We start from the raw sequence: 18,480 nt of genomic DNA, 5'->3' as shown, positions 1-18,480 counted from the left end.
CTTTGGTGTAAATAAACGCTGCTGAACCTCACCTTGACCATACGTGAAAGAAGATGGCAGAGCAGAACCAATGATTTATTTTTCTAAAGAGCACAGCACAGTCATGCCTCGCAATATCCTGCTTCAGGTATCGCTCCTTTGCTGTATCACTTTTTTCATGGTAGAATTAATTACTACATAGATACAAGTGATAGGTACAAGACATGTAGTATTGTGGCCACTAGGCGGCAGTAATGACAACATTAGTCATGTGTGATAGAACTTTGCATTACCAATCCAATACTAGGTAAGTCAAGCTGGCATCGGCAAAATATCCCTATGTATCTGGTCAATCGTTTTAAGTAGTGTATATCACAGCATTGATACAAGACATTTAGCTTCAAAGTTCATTTTGATAATGTACATAATTTATTTTCCAACCCTGAATTGAAAATTGTATGCTATTTCATGTCTAATATTAACCACCATACTTACAACGTGACAAAAATATTACTTTTATTAGCATTGAATCCTATATCGTGCTCGAGAGGAACCAATTAACCGTGATAAACGAGGGCTGGCGGCTCCCGCTTAATTCCAAAAGAGCGGTACTGAACTGATGTTACATGCTGACAGCGGAAGTTCTAATAAGGAGCGATGGGCGTGTCACATAATTACAAACGCGTGACTAACGTAATGTTGCATTCATGACGCTCATTTACTGGCTGTGTTGCGTGTCGGATTTAAAGACGCAAGGGATTAGATAATTTACAGTACATAAGTAATGTATTATAATCTAAAAGAACCGTTTGGGAACAACCGAAATAGGTGGATAAAGTAAAAAGTGCTATTTTAAGTGGAAATTGACATTACATTTAAATACAGGTGTGGCGTGGAAGTAGGCCACGTTACGTGACGTCGTCTCGGAAACATTCCTATCCCATTTCCTACTTCCCCTGAAGGCAGCAGCTCATCCGCTAAGCTAGGAGGCGAGCGTATCCCAAGGAGCGTGTACACTAAACACACACCGCAGCCTTCCAAGGTGTTTACAGACGACGTGCTTAGCCTTTGACGTTCAAAATGCTCAACCCTCAGAGATCTCTGTCGGAATTACCCAAGATGTCGGCTGCCAGCCAAGTGGAAAGAGCCGTGCTGGTAAGACGATGCTTCTGCATGGAGCGATGCATGCAGCTAGCCGCTGATTGATTCGATATATGCACTTTATGATGCAAATATGAATTATGCTACAATGATATGTTTTTTTGCACAGACGGGGCGGTAGAATGCAGGTGCTGACAAGCATTTATGTTAAGTAACATATCTGCCACCGTCAGCGTTGACATGCGACACGCCAAGTGTCCAATAACTCATCCTTATTTATTGATTGATTGATTTAATTTACAAACATTACCTTATCATATTTTAGCTCATCGGCAGAGGCGATAACAACGTGGAAATGAAAAACAAAAACGCCACATTGGGAAATGAATGAAAATACACACAGGAAGTCACTGATTCATATATCATATTAATGCACGTGTCGGGTATACTTCCATCGTGTGTTGCTTCCGTATCGTCACGGTAGCGGAGAGTACAAAGGTCTACTGAGGCTTTCACGCTTTGGAGTTTGCTCTTGGTGTCTGTATGCCGAGTTGACTTCAGTAAGCCGGCGTGAGATTGACTGGATGACGTCTGTATAGCCTATATAATAATCACCATTGAACAAGAAAAGTAAAAACAGGAAAAAAATATTAATTTTACAAGTAGAAAGTCCAAATATTATAGTTGAGGCATTCATGTTAGAATATTAGGAGAAACAAACACAACATTGGAAAATGATCTTGCAGAAAAATCTATGAGAAAAGAGTCCAGATATTATGGGAACAAAGTCAAAAGGCAAAGGGGAGCCAACCAATCAGCTAGAAGAGGCATGGGTCACGTGACTTCAGTCTTACAAAAATCTAACTAGGACTTTTGAAACGTCACCATGTTTAGCACCCGGATCACTGAGATATGGAGGTATGGTATCCTTGCTGAAGGTGTGATGATATCTGTTGCATTGATATCATAGTGATCCAGCGTGGTATATATGATATATTCAAGTATGGTATCCTTGTTGAAGTTGGGATGATATCTGTTGTATTGATATCATAGTGATCCAGGATGGTATAGTTGAGATATGGAGGTATGGTATCCATGTTGAAGGTGTGATATTTGTTGCATTGGTATCATATCGTGATCCAGGGTGGTATATTTGAGATATGGAGGTATGGTATCCTTGCTGAAGGTGTGATGATATCTGTTGCATTGATATCATAGTGATCCAGCGTGGTATATATGATATATTCAAGTATGGTATCCTTGTTGAAGTTGTGATGATATCTGTTGTATTGATATCATAGTGATCCAGGATGGTATAGTTGAGATATGGAGGTATGGTATCCATGTTGAAGGTGTGATATTTGTTGCATTGGTATCATATCGTGATCCAGGGTGGTATATTTGAGATATGGAGGTATGGTATCCTTGCTGAAGGTGTGATGATATCTGTTGCACTGGTATAGTGATCCAGGGTGGTATAGTTGAGGTTGTTGAAGGTGTGATGATATTTGTTGTATTGATATCATAGTGATCCAGGATAGTATAGTTGAGGTTGTTGAAGGTGTGATGATGTTTGTTGCATTGGTATCAGAGTGATCCAGGATATATTTGAGGTTGCTGAAGGTGTGATGATGTTTGTTGCAGGAGGAGGAGTTCAACTGGCTTCTTAAAGAGGAAGTCCACGCCGTTCTCAAGCAGCTCCAAGATGTCCTCAGGGTAAACGCGAACAAGCCAACATTCTATATCCTGTCTTATGATGGCTGCAGGCCCTATTCAAGTATACCATGTACATAGTGTACATACAGTATATAGTGTCTATACTTAGTGTACAAATATAGCTGGTATTACACTATGAACAGTCAGTAGGAATGTTGTAGTAGTAGCAGGGGGCCATGTGTGATGCTGGATGTTATTTCACGCCTTATCGTGGGGGGGGGTGTACGCATATGAACAGACTACATAGATTTATTATAATTATTAGAATATTAATAGTGATGATGATGGAGATGGCTGTTACCAGGAAGCATCAAGACGTTTCTCCATGCTGATGCCAGGCCTGGAAAGCCAACTCAAGCAGGAAAACTTCATCCTGGGAAGCTCCACGTAAGCCTTATATACACACACACACCACCACCACCCCACACCATGTCTGACGTGAGTGTGTGATGTTCGGCAGGATGGATCAGGTGAAAGGTGTGCTCACGCTGCAGGGAGAAGTGCTGACTCAGGCCGTAAGATCTTCTTCCTTTCTTTCTTTATTGCCATCATCTTTTTATTTTGTAATGTAATGACTTTCCCCGAGCATCGTCTCCCAAAGATGTTGTTTCTAATAATATTGAGACTTTAAAAAAAAGCATGTTTCATAGTCCAACATCCTGCTAATAAAACGAGGTGATATATTCAGGTCATCGTTCTAGTAAAATATGATGTTTTCATTATTCCCTACTGGTGCTTTATAAAAAAAATCCCTTATTGTGAAATTCTCCAGCTTATTTAGACTGTGTGACTTTGGACACCCCTGACGTAGCGACTTCCTGTGTGCGCCTTTTCAAACAGGACATCAACCTGAAGGTGACCAAGGGCAGCCAAGTGCAACACTTCCAGTTCAGGGAGGACAAGCAGTGGAAACTCCAGCAGGTACGTCATCGCCGTGCACGCCTGAAATGAAATCCTAACTTGTGGAATCGATCGTGCCCAGATCCAGGATGCCAGGAACCATGTGACCCAGGCTCTTCAGCTGCTGGGCAGCCATGACGAGAGCTACAACTTCAGGACGGGGGCGGAGGTCAACAAGGTCAGATGACAGCCACACCAGGCCCACGGATACATACTGACTTGGTCTTTCTCTCGCCGCCGTAGCTCATGGACGCTGTGATGCTCCAGCTGACACGCGCACGAAACCGCCTCACCACCCCAGCATCCATGACTCTGCCCGAGCTGGCCACCAGTGGGCTGATGGTACCTGACCACACCCACCCGTCAAGTGACCGCTACTCATCCTGAAAGCCATCGTAGCATATTGAACAGGGTGTAATGTGTACACAAACTAAAGCTACACAAGTCCCATTTTAGAAGAACTTGGATACAATAAAACACTACCCACTAGGTAAATATTGTGGAAGAAAACACTTTCAATACGTGACATGATGCCTGGTAGCAATATCCAAGCAGATGTAGTTAGTGTCTTCATGTCACATTACTTACAGACACATCCGTTGTATTTTAAAACATTCTGGATCACTAGTGCATGAGAGTCAACGCAATGACCTTTGCGGCCACTAGGTGTTACCAAAATCACCACACGCCTTCCTTGACTCTTTTGTTTACTTTCCATCCTTTGTGTTTTTCTATTAAGAAAATGTTCACTCCTCCCATGCCTGGGGATGTGATGGTCAACTTCTACATCAACCTGAGCAAGCTGTGTCTGACCGTCTACCAGCTCCACGTGCTGCCGTCCAACACCACCAAGGTTCGGGACTCTGTATTTTAATTATGACCACATGACCAAACCAGGCTTTAACCTCGGCTTGCATCATCTTCCTAGCATTTCAAGCCATCGGGAAGCTCGGTGCTGCACAATCCTGGGGCCATGTTGTAAGTCTGTCACGAGCTGTCTACTGATACCAAGCTGTCAATCAACCCGCTTCGGTGGTCAGTCAAGCATCCAATCATCTTTCCTCTTGTGTTTTCCTCTTCAGTGAGCTGAACAACAACCGTTTCGAGGTCAGCCACGTCCACAAGGTGGAGTGCGTGGTGCCGTGGCTAAACGACACGCTGGTCTTTTTCACCATCTCCCTGCAGCTCTGCCAGCAGCTCAAAGACAAGGTGGGTCCGTTATTTAATCTCAACATTTCCAACAGTACCAACCGCCTCCCTCCTTACACTGGAACACACATCACCTCCTAACTCGCTCACTCTGTGCAGCAAGCAACCAACACCAATCCCTCCTTTAGTGCCCTTCACTGCTTCCAGAATTTCCATGAAGAATAATTCATTATATAGAAATAGAATATTTTCATCATTAAACACGTAGAATGCCTGTTTATAACCTTTTTAAATACACTTATTAGAGCCCTTTAAAGACATAATAAGGGAAAAGACATAGAAAACCCATTTCACCTTGTAAATACAGCTTTACCATTATTAGAGCCTTCCACACATGAAATAACACCCCTATAGTCACTATTACACTCATACTGCCCCCCCCATGTCAGTCATAATAAGGGAAAAGACATAGAAAACCCATTTGTGACCTTGTAAATACAGCTTTTTAGCTTTATTTGAGCCCTCCAGACATTAAATAACATCCCTATAGTCACTATTATACTCATACTGCCCCACCTTGATAGTCATAATAAGGGAAAAGAAGACACAGAAAACCCATTTGACCTTGTAAATACATCTTTTTACCATTATTAGAGCCCTCCAGATATGAAATAACACCCCTATAGTCACTATCACACACCTATTGCTCAATATAGTATACATAATAAGGGAAAAGAAGACATAGAAAACCTGTTTGACCTTCTAAATACAGCTCTTTAGCATTATTAGAGCCCTGCAGACATAAAATAACACCCCTATAGTCACTATTTGACTCTATTCACTATCACCCAATATAGTAGACATAATAAGAGAAAAGAATACATAAATATGTGTCAGCATGTGTCAGAGTATGGATGATGATTGACACGATTGCCCTCCTGCCCCTGCAGATATCCGTCTTCTCCAGTTTCTGGAACTACAGACCTTTCTAACCTCCGCCTCAAAAACACATGTGAAGGACATGCTTCCAAATATTCCTCATCACGTATTTATCTGCAGTCGAGTGGTGCATGGTCAGCAGGAGCCAGTTTGACAACCAACTAACATAGTCCATACACAGTGTATGGACACATAGACAGTGTATGGACACATAGACAGTGTATGGACACATAGACAGTGTATGGACACATAGACAGTGTATGGACACATAGACAGTGTATGGACACATAGACAGTGTATGGACACATAGACAGTGTATGGACACATAGACAGTGTATGGACACATAGACAGTGTATGGACACATAGACAGTGTATGGACACATAGACTGTGTATGGACACATAGACTGTGTATGAACACATAGACTAGCCTCGTTTACACTTGCACGTAGCTACTTTGTTCCCTCCCAAGTAGGCAGTTTAGCGTGGCAATGAGTACATTGGTGGTAAAGAGGTGTGCAGTATATGTAGACTGAACGGTGCTGCGTGCAGAGGGCATAAACAGAATACAAACTGATCTTCCGGCTCTGTCGGTGTCCCGTAAATGAAGAAATAAATGAGAAGTATTACAGGACGATGTGGAGGCAAAATGCGTGCAAGCGTAAACGCGGCTTATGTATGATGGGCATTCCTGGCATATGTTTGTGATGCATTTGGCTTGAATCTGTCTTCATGTTTGTGTTGTGTGTACAGTGTTGGCTAGTTATCATCTGCTACAGTATTTCCCGGTCCTTCTGTACTCGGTGTATAAGTAATGGGAACCGGCATTTGAGTTTTTTGCAGCCCCTTACATGTCGGGTTGCGTCATCAATTCATGGGAAGCGATGGGAATTCATACAAATGATCATGGGGAAAAAAAAGGACATTTTGCAACAACCAAAACGGACATCACGGCAGTTTTATGCCGATGAGTTCTCACATTGGATTTGCTTTTACTGTACTGACAAGCAAAGAATCATTTTGCACATTTAAGTGAAGTTAAATAGTTAAATAGAACCCCATCAACAGTCCTTTGGCGCTTTTACATGTTAATTTCAGACGGGAAAAAACCCAAGCAACAAATAATTGCATTTCAAATGTCATATTTTTTTTCATTTGAAAAGTCATAGTCTAGCATAGAAATGTACACCAAGTGTGCAATGAAGTTTTATGTTTTATCAAACAGTGAAAAAGAACTGAATGCAGGAATTAGCTGCTGTTAAGATGCATTCCCTTTTCCTTAGAAAGCCATGAGGCTATGTCAGCATTAAGCATGTTTCTCTTATTCATTGCCTCCTTTGTGTCATTTATACATTCCTTTTGTTGAAATAAGCTAGCAGATATTTATTTGACGTTTTGCACATATGATGTTTATTCCCTGTCATGTGATGTGAGTAGGTCATTGTCTCATTTCACAGCATCAAACACAGTCAGTCCAGGTAGTACACGCTAGTACTTGCTACTGCACTATTGTACTGTACTCTTGGCTTTTCAGGCTGCACTGCTGAGAAAAATGGCTTATTATGAACAAACTCCAGTCCAGTAAGTGTTGATCCACTTTGAAAGCTGTTGTTAAAATAAATAAATAATTTATCTGATATTGTGCAATAAATATATGAACTAATTGTGCTGATTTTATGACTTTTTCATAATGTTTACAACCAGCTATAGAGGATATACATCATGAATGGGACTGCATAGTGTAACTTACCGACAGTGCTTTCAAACAAATTTATTTTTTTTCTACAATTAAACTACAAACTACTCATGAGTTGCGTTCAAGAACATCACTCAGCGAAGTTTGGTATTGGCTAAAATCAGTTGACAAATGCTACATACAGGAAGAGTATGTTAGCATCTTGGCACCCTCTAGCAGCTGGAGGGCCGCGTTGCAGGCGCAATTCTCACTGCCTTTACAGTTTACCCTTCCTTGTTGAAAAGATAGCACTTTTCCTTTTAAGACTATTGCTAGCATCAACAGTCATTTAAGGCAGGGGTCTTAAGGAGCACTTTAAAAACATTGAGTCTTGTAAATAGCTACATTGAGTTTCATGTACTCATGTACTCAATTTTGTAAAAATAGGTACATTTTATTTGAAATATGAAAGACAAAAATGTATTTTAGTCTCTAGTCACATAAAAAAAAACATTGAGATAACGTGCAATCAATGCAATATGACGACTACAGTCGGTAGAAAAATAATAAAGCTCATTTGTTGGCTGGTGAAAGTACATTTGGTTGGAAAGCGGAGACCTTTCTGTCCTTTTCAAAGCTTTGGCATGGAGTTGATGACCAGATGGAGGCAAGAACTTTGTCAAGGTTCCAGAGTCATGTTCTCTATGCCCACTTTATGATGTCGAGGCTTTAAGACAAGAAAGAAAACATCATTGACTGTACCTTCTTAAATCCCAACAAAGAATGCAGACCTCATATCATTTCAATGAACTGCTTTTCTTCAGTGTCGGTGAGTGTTTGTTTTTTCACCTTCTCGTCGCAGCAGCAGCAGCAACAGCAGCGGATGAGGATCAGGGTGACCATCAGAACAATTATACCTGCACAGATAATATTATACATTTTCAAATAAATTTGGACTTTTTTCCCCTTACCAAATAAAATAGCATTCAAAAGCCAGCTGCTTAAAAACGTTTCACTTTCATTGTTCGTGGACTGTGCCCACTTCTACTTATATCTTTTTTTAAATGGTGAATTCAATTACAACCACTGGAGTTAGTCCCTCCCCTTCCGCTTTGTTGCCAAGATGGCGACGAGGCGGCAAGCTAGCATAGGTACTGTGGACTCACCATTTTGAGCGTTTTTTGTGTATGCGACATCCGTGTGCAGACAGCCAGTGTTGGGAGTAACGACGTTTAAAATAACAGCCTTATACACGCAGTTGTGTTTTTTTCAGTAACGGATCATCTGATTTATTATTATTTCAAAAGTACAACTGTTTCCACTTACACACGATACTTCCTTGTTTTCCACCAATCACGCGCGAGTTGCATTCATGGGCATCGTAAATAAGCAATTTCGTAAATAATTATTTCCCCCAAAATGAAAGCCAAATCATTTGTTAATAATGATATTAGCATTTATTATATGTTATCCTGACACTCACCAAAGAAAACGAAGAAGACAACACAGAAAGCAATGTCCCAATCGGACTGGAAGAACTGCTTAGACTGCAGTCTGGAAATCACATCATTGAAATGACCTTCAAATTCCTCCTGGATGTTTCTTGGCGTCATGACTTTGCTTTGCGATGAATAGACTCAAATGATGCTGCGAAATAAAGTGAAAATAGATATACATGACAGGTATATAAAACAATACTACATAATATATAATTGTTGGTCCATCGAGAGTAATATACACACTGTAATAATAATGACTGTGTATTCTTATGACTATATTTAATAGTGCATATAGACAACATATATTTTGTGTGCAGGATATTGGGTTAGCTTGCATTGATTCCAAACAAAAAAAAATTACAATAAAAACGTTCTCTTACTCATACAAATGTAAACAACCTGCTCACACTGTGTATTGCATTTTACAATTTACAGTATAACAGTGCAGCTCATTTTGGTGAGAATAATTTTTACTACTACTAATAATAAGAATGAACATGACAAATATATCCAAATAATGTCGTCGATGAGTTGACCAGTACGCTGCTTACCAGAAATGTGTGCGTCCTTTATTTGTTTTAGCTTCTTTCCGGGTCTAAAGATTTACCTGCGTCACCTGTTGTTTGTTCTCTTTCAACTCCACCTTAGAGATGTGCACGTCATGAACGAGTCGTTCAAAACTCGAGAGTATCACTTTGAACTCTGTCATTCTTATGCACTGTTTAAATGGTAATGTAAACAGAAAAGTTTATTGCGCAAAATAATGTGTAGAGATATTTAGTGTTTATAATCCGTAGCTGGATCTGTAGCGTGTATTATTTTATGTTGACGACATGGAATATGATTGAAAGGGCCCTTTTCTCTTTGTGTATTGAGTCGTTCAATAAAAAAAAAACTTAGGCGTAAATCGGAAATACATCTTTCCCACTTCCGGGTTCAACATAGTCACACTTCCGGGTTAGATATTCGTGGCAGCTGAAGTTGATTATCTTGGGCAATGACTGTGGACCCAGCTTCGTCTCTCCGTGTGTCGGAGATAAAGGACCCCGTGGTTCTGTTCGAACGCTACAGCACAGAAGAAATTCGAAGCATAGAATGTAAAGTCCGAGGGCAGATCGAACAGAAGAAAGAGGAGCTCAGGCAGATGGTGGGGGAACGCTACCGGGACCTGATCGACGCTGCCGACACCATCGGGGAGATGAGGCACAGCTCGGGGAGTGTGGTCCAGTCCATCCAAGACATGCACCAGTACTGCCATCTTCTCAAACAAGGAAAAAGCTGTGCGAGCAGTCGCAATCCAGAGGTCAATTTACTTATCAATGAAGTACAAAAATACTGTACAATACTGTATATGTCCACTTTACTTTATGCTTCTTGGCATAAATCCTGAGAAACAGAAAGTTATCTCTATCTGTACGCAATATATTCTTCCCAAATTTGTGAATGTATGACTTTTTATTTTTTATAGAGGCAGAGACAGGAGAAGTTCTACGCCATGGCTTCCCAGATCAAGCTCCTCTTGGAGATTCCGGAACGAATGTGGAGCGCCATGGAGGCCTCCCAGTATCTGCAGGCCACTCAGCTCTACCTCCTGTGTTGCCATCTTCACAGTCTCCTCCACCTGGACGCCGCCACGGGGACTCACTACAGTCCCGTCCTGGCCCGCTTCCCCATCATTGTGCGGCAGGTGGCCGCAACTGCTAACTTCAGGTACGAGCTGTTGGGCCATACGTCATACTACGTCCATGTCTGATAATATCAGTGGGATCATGTCGGTATCGGATTTTCAACTGATATTAAAATCAATGTGACCTAGTCAAGCTGCACCTTTGCGCTACAGAACGACAAAGCTTGCTAGCTTAGCATGTTGATGTTTGTAAACATGGTATGTGAGTAGGGACTTCTAATCTAATATCACAGCGCTATACCGCATTGTATCGCTTGGTATCACTTGGTATCGGTTCTAAAGTGCTGGACAATATCAGTATATGGGATATCAGTCAGTGTATTGATTTTACTTGTCAATATTCACTTATTTATGCATTTATATGGAAGTTAAGAATGATGAAATGTTACATAGGGCTGCACGGCGGACAAGTGGTTAGCGTGCAGACCTCACAGCTAAGAGACCTGAGTTAAATTTCACCCTCTGCCATCTCTGTGTCGAGTTTGCATGTTTTTTTTCCAGGTACTCCGGTTTCCTCCTACATTCCAAAAACATGCTAGGTTAATTGGCGACTCCAAATTGTCCATAGGTATGAATGTGAGTGTGAATGGTTGTTTGTCTATATGTGCCCTGTGATTGGCTGGCCACCAGTCCAGGGTGTACCCCGCCTCTTGCCCGAAGACAGCTGGGATAGGCTCCAGCACCCCCGCGACCCTCGTGAGGATAAGCGATAGAAAATGAATTAATTAATGTAACTTAAACCAGGTTGCACGGTGGATGAGTGGTTAGCGCGCAAGCCTCACAGCTCGGAGACCCGAGTTAGATTCCACCCTCGGCCATTTTTAGGTTTTGTCCGTGTTTCCTCCCACATTCCAAAAAACATGCTAGGTTAATTGGCGACTCCAAATTGTCCATAAATATGAATGTGAGTGTGAATGGTTGTTTGTCTATATGTGCCCTGTGATTGGCTGGCCACCAGTCCAGGGTGTACCCTGCCTCTCACCCGAAGGTTTGATGGAAGGTTTGAATGGATGACTTCCTTGCAGGTCCACCATCCTCCTTGACAGCAAGTCTCTGCTACGGGGTCGGGCGGTGTCAGACCAGGCCATCGCAGAGGCTCTGCTGTCGGCCATGCTGCTGGAGGACAGCTCTCCACGCCAGGCGCTTGCTGATTTCCTGTTGGCCCGAAAGGCCTCCATCCATCAGTTGCTCAACCAGCCCCAACACGGTGTGTATCACTCGTATCCCGCTACACTCCACCTAGTGTAGCAACATAGGTAGTGTTTTATAAATACTTTTCCGACATTTCCTTTTCCAGGGGCAGGTGTGAAGGCCCAAGTGTGCAGCCTGGTGGAGCTGCTGGTGACCACGCTGTTTCAGGCCTACGCTGTTTTCTACGTGCCCTCAGATGGAAGCCCCAGGTCCGGGGAGGCCACCCTTAGCTGTGGCCTGCTCTTTTCCATTCTGGAAAATGTCACCTCCTCTACACCTGCAGGTAAATATTGCTAATGAGCTGGAAGATGTTTTACTCAGAACTCTTTGGAGGCTGAGTAATAGCACATTATAGAGCGGAAGGAGCCCAGCAAGGTGCACTGTATTCGGGTACACGCTCCGAGCAGCCAGTGTGACGCCACGGAAGTGTCTGGGAAAAATTTTGCACTTTTCAAACATCGCAGTGCAGTACATGTACTCTCGCCTCATTGTGTTTTTTTATCTGAGCTATTTTTAATGTTGTCAGATTTACCGGTAAGACATCATAATTCTCCTGCATCCCTACCAGGGAACCCAAAGGGTGTTCATCTTCTGCTACTAGTAGTCTCCTCCATCTATTCCTTCTCTCTACCACAGCTGGAGGCAAGCGGGTTCTACAGGAGGACACGAGTACAGGCAGCTGGTTCAAGTACCTGCCCCCCTCCATCACAGACTTCCAGCCCACACTTCGTACCCTAGCACAGCCCATCCACAGGGAGCAGCTGCGTGACACCTTACAGCAGTGGATTGATACGTAAGGTTCTGATACTAAGGGATGCTGAGTCAGGGAATAATGTAAGAATGTGGCCCTGAGTGTGTGTGTGTGTGTGTGAGAATCATCCCAGATAATCATGATTTAAAGGAAAAGTGCATTTTTTTGGGGGGGGGGGCTATTGGGCCTAGAAAGCCTCCAAAACAAAAAGCTCCTATATTTAGCGTTACCTTTGGCTAGTGGCCTGATGTCACGTCAAGGTGTCACTACGTCAGTAATGTAGTTCTTCGGCGTAACAATTTTCCTAAAATAATGTAGTATAATAATAATGTGTGTCATATGCAGCTCACATGATGGAAATGCAGCCTTTTATCTGTTTTTCTATTTTTAGTGTGTTGATGTCTCACATAAAGATGGCGGATGATGTGCAGAATTCCCCCCTTATCCTTTAATTCTGAGCAAGAAAATTGCTATTCCCATTTTTCCACAAGCCCTGCTAACATGTCCTGCTTTCAGGTGTAAGGAGGACATCTGCCAGGGGGTTAGTGGCCTCCTGGTCTACGTGAAGAGCCTGAAGGGCCTGGCAGCCATTCGAGATGCCGTGTGGGACCTCCTGTCCACGGACTCCATCAACCAGCACTGGAACACGGTGTGTCAGCGGCTGCTGGAGCGCCGCCTGGCCGTCTGGGATGACTTCCTGCAACAGCTGTTTCTTCAACGCTTGCAGGTCTGCCAACAGTAAGCAGTAAGTATCAGACCACAATGGCAATCTTGAAATATTCTTCAATCCTTCAGACTATCACCAAAGAGGAGACTGAAGCCATCTCCATGAGCTCTGTACAGCTCCTCACCTCAGCTGTGAGGGATCTAGAAGAACAGACCGGCACCGCCTGCAACCCGGTGGCCCAGTACGAAGTAGACGTGGCCTCCTACTTGTGGTCGGAGTCGGCGGGGGACCTGCTGAGTGATGCAGGGTGGGTCAGCGTGAACCAGCGGGGGCAGCAGCAGCAGCAGAGAAGCGGTCTGGCCATGAAGACCCAGGCCCTCACGCCCTGTGTTCAGAACTTTTGCTCCTCTCTGGACGGCAAGCTGAAAGAACGACTCGATGACCTCCAGCACTACCTTCCCTCCCAAGAAACAGGTTCTGAATATACATTTTTATTTTGGCTTTTATCTGTGTAGTAGGCTGCACTTGTAGTAGCAGTGTAAGGGTGACTATAGGGGTGTTATTTCATGTCTAGAGGGCTCTAATAATGTCAAAAAATGTATTAGATATGTTCCACAGTCCTTAACACTGACCAGTGATCCCTGTTTGATTCCATACCAGCTGTTGTGCCATCCTCCGGACCCACCAAGAGCTCGTCGTCACCGTCCTCCTGCCATCGCTTCACAGACTCGCCGGCAGTGGAGGAGGCGTTACGTGAAGGCTGCCGCGCCTGCGTTCACCGCATCCTCTCTGCCGTGCGCTCGGAACTGGCCGCTGCGACGCCCGATCCTCCCGGCCCGGCCCGCCTGAGTTCGGTGCTCTTCATGGCAAGGTTGTGCCAGTGCATGGCCGACCTGTGTCCCAGCATGCAGCTCTGCATTTTTGGACGCCAGAGCGGGTGCCAAGCCACGGCCGCAGTGACGGGCAGGCAGGGCAAGAAGTTGGGGAAAGCTCGGGCGACTGTGGAGGTCAGCGCCGCTCAGGCAAAGTGGGCGGAGCTGAAGGAGGAGCTTCTCAAATGCAGCATGGAGGCCTACTGCATCTGGAGCGCCGCTCTCTCTAAGGTCAGCCCACGTCGGGAGCCTTATGTTACGACAAGGGAATTTTACTTCCTGTGCTCAATTGCTGCTGTACTGTTTCAGACCTTGCTGGACACGTTCGGCACCGCCCTCCGTGCCGCACAGTCTGCCGGTGCCGTCTTGACGACAGCAACAAACTGGGAAGCTCTGGAGATCCAAGAAGAAGCGGAGTCGGGCAGCAGCGTTACATCCAAAATCCGCGTTCCTGTCCAGGTTCTCCTTTTGATCACGTTTTCATAAAATATTCACATTCGAGCTGAGGAGACGTTAACTAAAAACTAAAATAGGAGTGCTTGATTTGCTCACCTCTGCACGTGGGGAAGCTCGCCTCATGGGAGCATATTTTACTGTATGATGTCATCATTACCTCATATCACCCTGATGATGGCTGTCATAGTTATGGCAGATATTTACAGTCCATAGTCCACCGTCGTCTGGTGTTGACGCCAATATCGGATGATGAGGTTGGCACTGAAAGAAAGCTGAAGTGGTCATGTGATGCGTCTTTTGCAGCCATCTTGGTTTGTCCAGTCGCTGCTGTTCCAGCTGTGTGTGGAGGTCAACAAGGTGGGGGGGCACACACTGCCAGCGCCCACCCTGCGCCAGCTCTTGCAGGCGTGTCTGGATCGGGTGCTGCAAGAGTACCTCGGCCTCAGGCAGCAGGCGCCCAAGGTAACGTGCACACGCACTACGGTACTGACGTTGCGTACGAAATGTCACTCAGTCGTGATGAATGCTGCGCTTGCAGGAAGACGGATGTCCCATCACCCAGAACAGAGCCTTGCAAATGATATTTGACCTTTCTTATCTTCATGCCACCTTGGCCGCCAAAACGGATGAAAGCAAGAGCTCCAGATCCCCGCAGGACCCCAGGTGAGATACCACACCTTGCCTTTGGTGCACACATCATCCCTCGCCATCAACACACTTGAACACTTTAGCATTCAAGTACTTTAATACCTTAGCACTTTAGCATCGAGCACTTGAACACTTTAGCATTCAAGTACTTTAATACCTTAGCACTTTAGCATCAAGCACTTGAACACTTTAGCATTCAAGTACTTTAATACCTTAGCACTTTAGCATCACATACTTGAACACTTTGGCATCAAGTACTTGAACACTTTAGCACGCTAGCATCAAGTACTTTAATACCGTAGCACTCTAGCATCAAGTACTTTAACATTTTAGCACTCAAGTACTTTAATACCTTAGCACTTTAGCATCACATACTTGAACACTTTGGCATCAAGTACTTGAACACTTTAGCACTCTAGCATCAAGTACTTCAATACCGTAGCACGCTAGCATCAAGTACTTTAATACCGTAGCACTCTAGCATCAAGTACTTTAATACCGTAGCACTCTAGCATCAAGTACTTTAACATTTTAGCACTCAAGTACTTTAATACCCTAGCACTTTAGCATCTAGTACCTTAACACCCTAGCATCAAGTACTTTAATACTCTAGCATCAAGTACTTGAACACTTTAGCACTCAAGTACTTTAATACCCTAGCACTTTAGCATCAAGTACTTTAATACCCTAGAACTCTAGCATCAAGTACTTGAAAACTTTAGCACTCAAGTACTTTAATACCCTAGCACTTTAGCATCTAGTACCTTAACACCCTAGCATCAAGTACCTGAACACTTTAGCACTCAAGTACTTTAATACCCTAGCACTTTAGCATCAAGTATTTGACCACTCTAGCATCAAGTACTTGAACTCTTTAGCATAGTAGTTTGTTTTGTCAAGTGGTCAGGCTTAAAGCGTGTGTGTTTTTATTGATTTTTTTCCTTTAAATGTTATGGTTAGTGTACTTGAAGATGAAGCTGGATGAAAGATAATTACTAAACACCATAATTACATGGAAGTGTTGATTCATATTCTGAAAGTTTAGTCCAGTTGTTCCCCCCATATTTACATTTTCATAAAAAAGATAAACGATCCATTCCTTTCTGCTAGGCCTTCAAAGTAAAAGCACTGTATTGACATGGGCTCTCTGTGTTGATGGGAATGTCACATTTGCAAAGTCGTATGTGTGAGCGTCTTTTCGTGTTTTTCAGAATGCAGGAGGTCTGTGATTGGCTGGAGAGCCACATTGACCCCTTTGACCTTGATGTGTTCACGCCGCCGCTCAATGCCAACCTCAGCCGTCTCCGCCAGAGGACGTCGGTACGCTCCATGCTCTGTCATTCACTGAAAATCACCTTGATTGACCTTGAAAGTAAAATTAATGAAATGAAATGTAGCTAGAGTTGTACGAGGCAGTGAGTGTTGCAGCTAGCAAAGCACGATGAAGTGGTGTATCCTGAAGAACATATAAAGCAGTCATATTTCCTCATGTTGCTGTCAGGTGCTGTTTGGCTTGGTGACAGGCTCGGAGAAACACTTTTCCCTGCGGAACAGCAGCGTGACCTCACAGGAGCCGCACAACATCCTTCCGCTCACCAACAGCCAGATGAGGTGGGAACAAGAGCCCATATACTTGCAACACATATTGTACTCTATATATACACATATACTAGATTTGCTCACTACCACTTTATTGTAAAGCTCAGCAACACACTAGGCTACCTCACCTGCGTTCACGTGTCTCTGTTAAACCAGTTCCCCTGCAACCTGTGTTCACTAGGAACCTTTGCATTCTGGCACACTGCCCTCCCACGTTGATGTCTAAAAAATAAAAAACATTGTCTTTCATGCAGGTTCGGGTTGTTGCCGCTCAGCGTGTCCAGTGTGCATAAATCCAAGATGGCCACCACAAACACCAATACTCAGCTGGTAAGTCACTGTCATTGATTGAGATCCGTTAGAACCTTAGAATCTTGGTCTGTGTGTCTGTCTTGTTCTGTCTCTTGGTGTGTGTGTGTCTGTCTGTGGTCTGTCTCGGTCTGTGTCTTGTTCTGTTGTGTCTTGGTGTCAGCGACAGACAGACAGACACACAGAGACAGACCAGACCAGACCAGACGCAGACTGTCTGTCTGTCTGTCTGTCTGTCTTGGTCTGTGTCTTGTTCTGTCCTGGTGTGTGTCTATGTCTTGTTCTGTCTCGGTGTGTGTCTATGTCTTGTTCTGTCTCTGTGCGTCTGTCGCTGTCTGTCAGACAGACAGAGACAGACAGACAATCTGTCTGTCGCTGTCTGGGTCTGTGTGTCTGTCTCTTGGTGTGGCTGTCTGGGTCTGGTCTGTCTCGGTCTGTCTCTGTCTTGTTCTGTCCATCTGTGTGTCTGTCGGTCTGTGTCTTGGTGTGTGTCTGTCTGTCTGTGTTGGTCTCTTGGTCTGGTCTGTCTGTCTATGTATTGGTTTGTGTGTGTCTCTCTGTCTGTCTATGTCTTGGTCTGTCTTGGTCTATGTCTTGGTCTGGTCTGTCTGTCTATGTATTGGTCTGTGTGTGTCTCTCTGTCTGTCTGTGTCTTGGTCTGTCTTGGTCTGTGTCTATGTCTTGGTCTGGTCTGTCTGTGTCGGTGGTCTGGTCTGTCCGTCCTGGTCTGATCACACAACATTTGACATGCAGACGTCCCTGTGCAGTTCTCCACTTGGATGCCAGTGGCAGTGTTTCCCGGTGGCGATGTATGGCTAAAGTCCATTTTTTTTTCACTCTCTTGTTTGTCCAGCAGGCTCCTCCCCCTCCTCGCTTCCTCAGTGCAGACGGGCGGGAAAGCTTCAGGCCAGGCAGCCTCTTCCGCCAGCTCGCGGATCAGGAAGAGGACGCCACCTCTTCTTCTTTATTCCACCTCAGCTGGCTCTCTGCCATGGCCAAATAAAGACATATTGTATGCCGGATACTGGATTATTACACCATGCTAGATTTAGTACACATTTGGAAGAAAACATAATTGATGGCGATTTGGTTTGTGTTTATGTACACTGAGTTTAGTGTACAAATTTACCCCAGCGAGGCCATTTACTCAGAAATGAAAAAAGAGGTGTATGTGAAATACTATTAAATTATTTTTACTTTTGTAAAATGTGTTCTCATTTGATTACAACGTTTCATATTGTACTTTACTATCATGTCCAAATTCATCAAAGTACATCAATATTGTTTATTGTACTTGAAAGATGGTAAACATACGTTAATAGCGTAATTCTTGTACATGTAAG

General features: G+C 43.8%; 3 protein-coding genes across 5 annotated transcripts; 2 read left to right on the top strand and 1 right to left on the bottom strand.

Moving 5' to 3' along the window:
* The first annotated feature begins 23 nt into the window (after nt 1–23).
* Nucleotides 24–7,447, top strand: rogdi (rogdi atypical leucine zipper). 2 transcript variants are annotated; one of them, XM_078797055.1, is made up of 11 exons: nt 24–127; nt 2,725–2,796; nt 3,101–3,183; nt 3,257–3,311; nt 3,637–3,717; nt 3,779–3,874; nt 3,940–4,038; nt 4,436–4,549; nt 4,625–4,674; nt 4,779–4,905; nt 5,796–7,447. In XM_078797055.1, the coding sequence occupies exons 1-11, from the start codon at nt 71–73 to the stop codon at nt 5,835–5,837; spliced, it is 876 nt and encodes a 291-aa protein (XP_078653181.1). In that variant the 5' UTR covers nt 24–70; the 3' UTR covers nt 5,838–7,447. The 2 variants fall into 2 exon arrangements, with proteins under 2 accessions (XP_078653181.1, XP_057904103.1); XM_058048120.2 differs by lacking the exon at nt 24–127 and adding an exon at nt 661–1,134.
* A 221-nt stretch (nt 7,448–7,668) lies between these two features.
* On the bottom strand, nt 7,669–9,641 carry LOC131102672 (small integral membrane protein 22). The gene is made up of 4 exons (XM_058048125.2): nt 9,509–9,641; nt 8,942–9,105; nt 8,308–8,375; nt 7,669–8,185 (listed from the first exon to the last, which is right to left on the bottom strand). The coding sequence occupies exons 2-4, from the start codon at nt 9,069–9,071 to the stop codon at nt 8,138–8,140; spliced, it is 246 nt and encodes an 81-aa protein (XP_057904108.2). The 5' UTR covers nt 9,072–9,105; nt 9,509–9,641; the 3' UTR covers nt 7,669–8,137.
* A 259-nt stretch (nt 9,642–9,900) lies between these two features.
* cog1 (component of oligomeric golgi complex 1) lies at nt 9,901–18,194 on the top strand. 2 transcript variants are annotated; one of them, XM_058048112.2, is made up of 15 exons: nt 9,901–10,260; nt 10,426–10,667; nt 11,670–11,851; nt 11,942–12,118; nt 12,472–12,628; nt 13,103–13,313; nt 13,382–13,727; nt 13,914–14,356; nt 14,435–14,584; nt 14,885–15,043; nt 15,120–15,244; nt 16,441–16,549; nt 16,731–16,840; nt 17,083–17,158; nt 17,994–18,194. In XM_058048112.2, the coding sequence occupies exons 1-15, from the start codon at nt 9,955–9,957 to the stop codon at nt 18,138–18,140; spliced, it is 2,940 nt and encodes a 979-aa protein (XP_057904095.2). In that variant the 5' UTR covers nt 9,901–9,954; the 3' UTR covers nt 18,141–18,194. The 2 variants fall into 2 exon arrangements, with proteins under 2 accessions (XP_057904095.2, XP_057904094.2); XM_058048111.2 differs by having other exon boundaries at nt 17,991–18,194.
* Nucleotides 18,195–18,480: the final 286 nt, after the last annotated feature.

This window comes from Doryrhamphus excisus, linkage group LG16, assembly GCF_037039965.1.
Source record: "Doryrhamphus excisus strain RoL-2023G ecotype Guam linkage group LG16, RoL_Dexc_Guam_v1.1, whole genome shotgun sequence".
Lineage (NCBI taxonomy): Eukaryota > Metazoa > Chordata > Actinopteri > Syngnathiformes > Syngnathidae > Doryrhamphus > Doryrhamphus excisus.
Note: the sequence above shows the minus strand (reverse complement) of the source record. Positions and strands in the feature narration are given on the sequence as shown.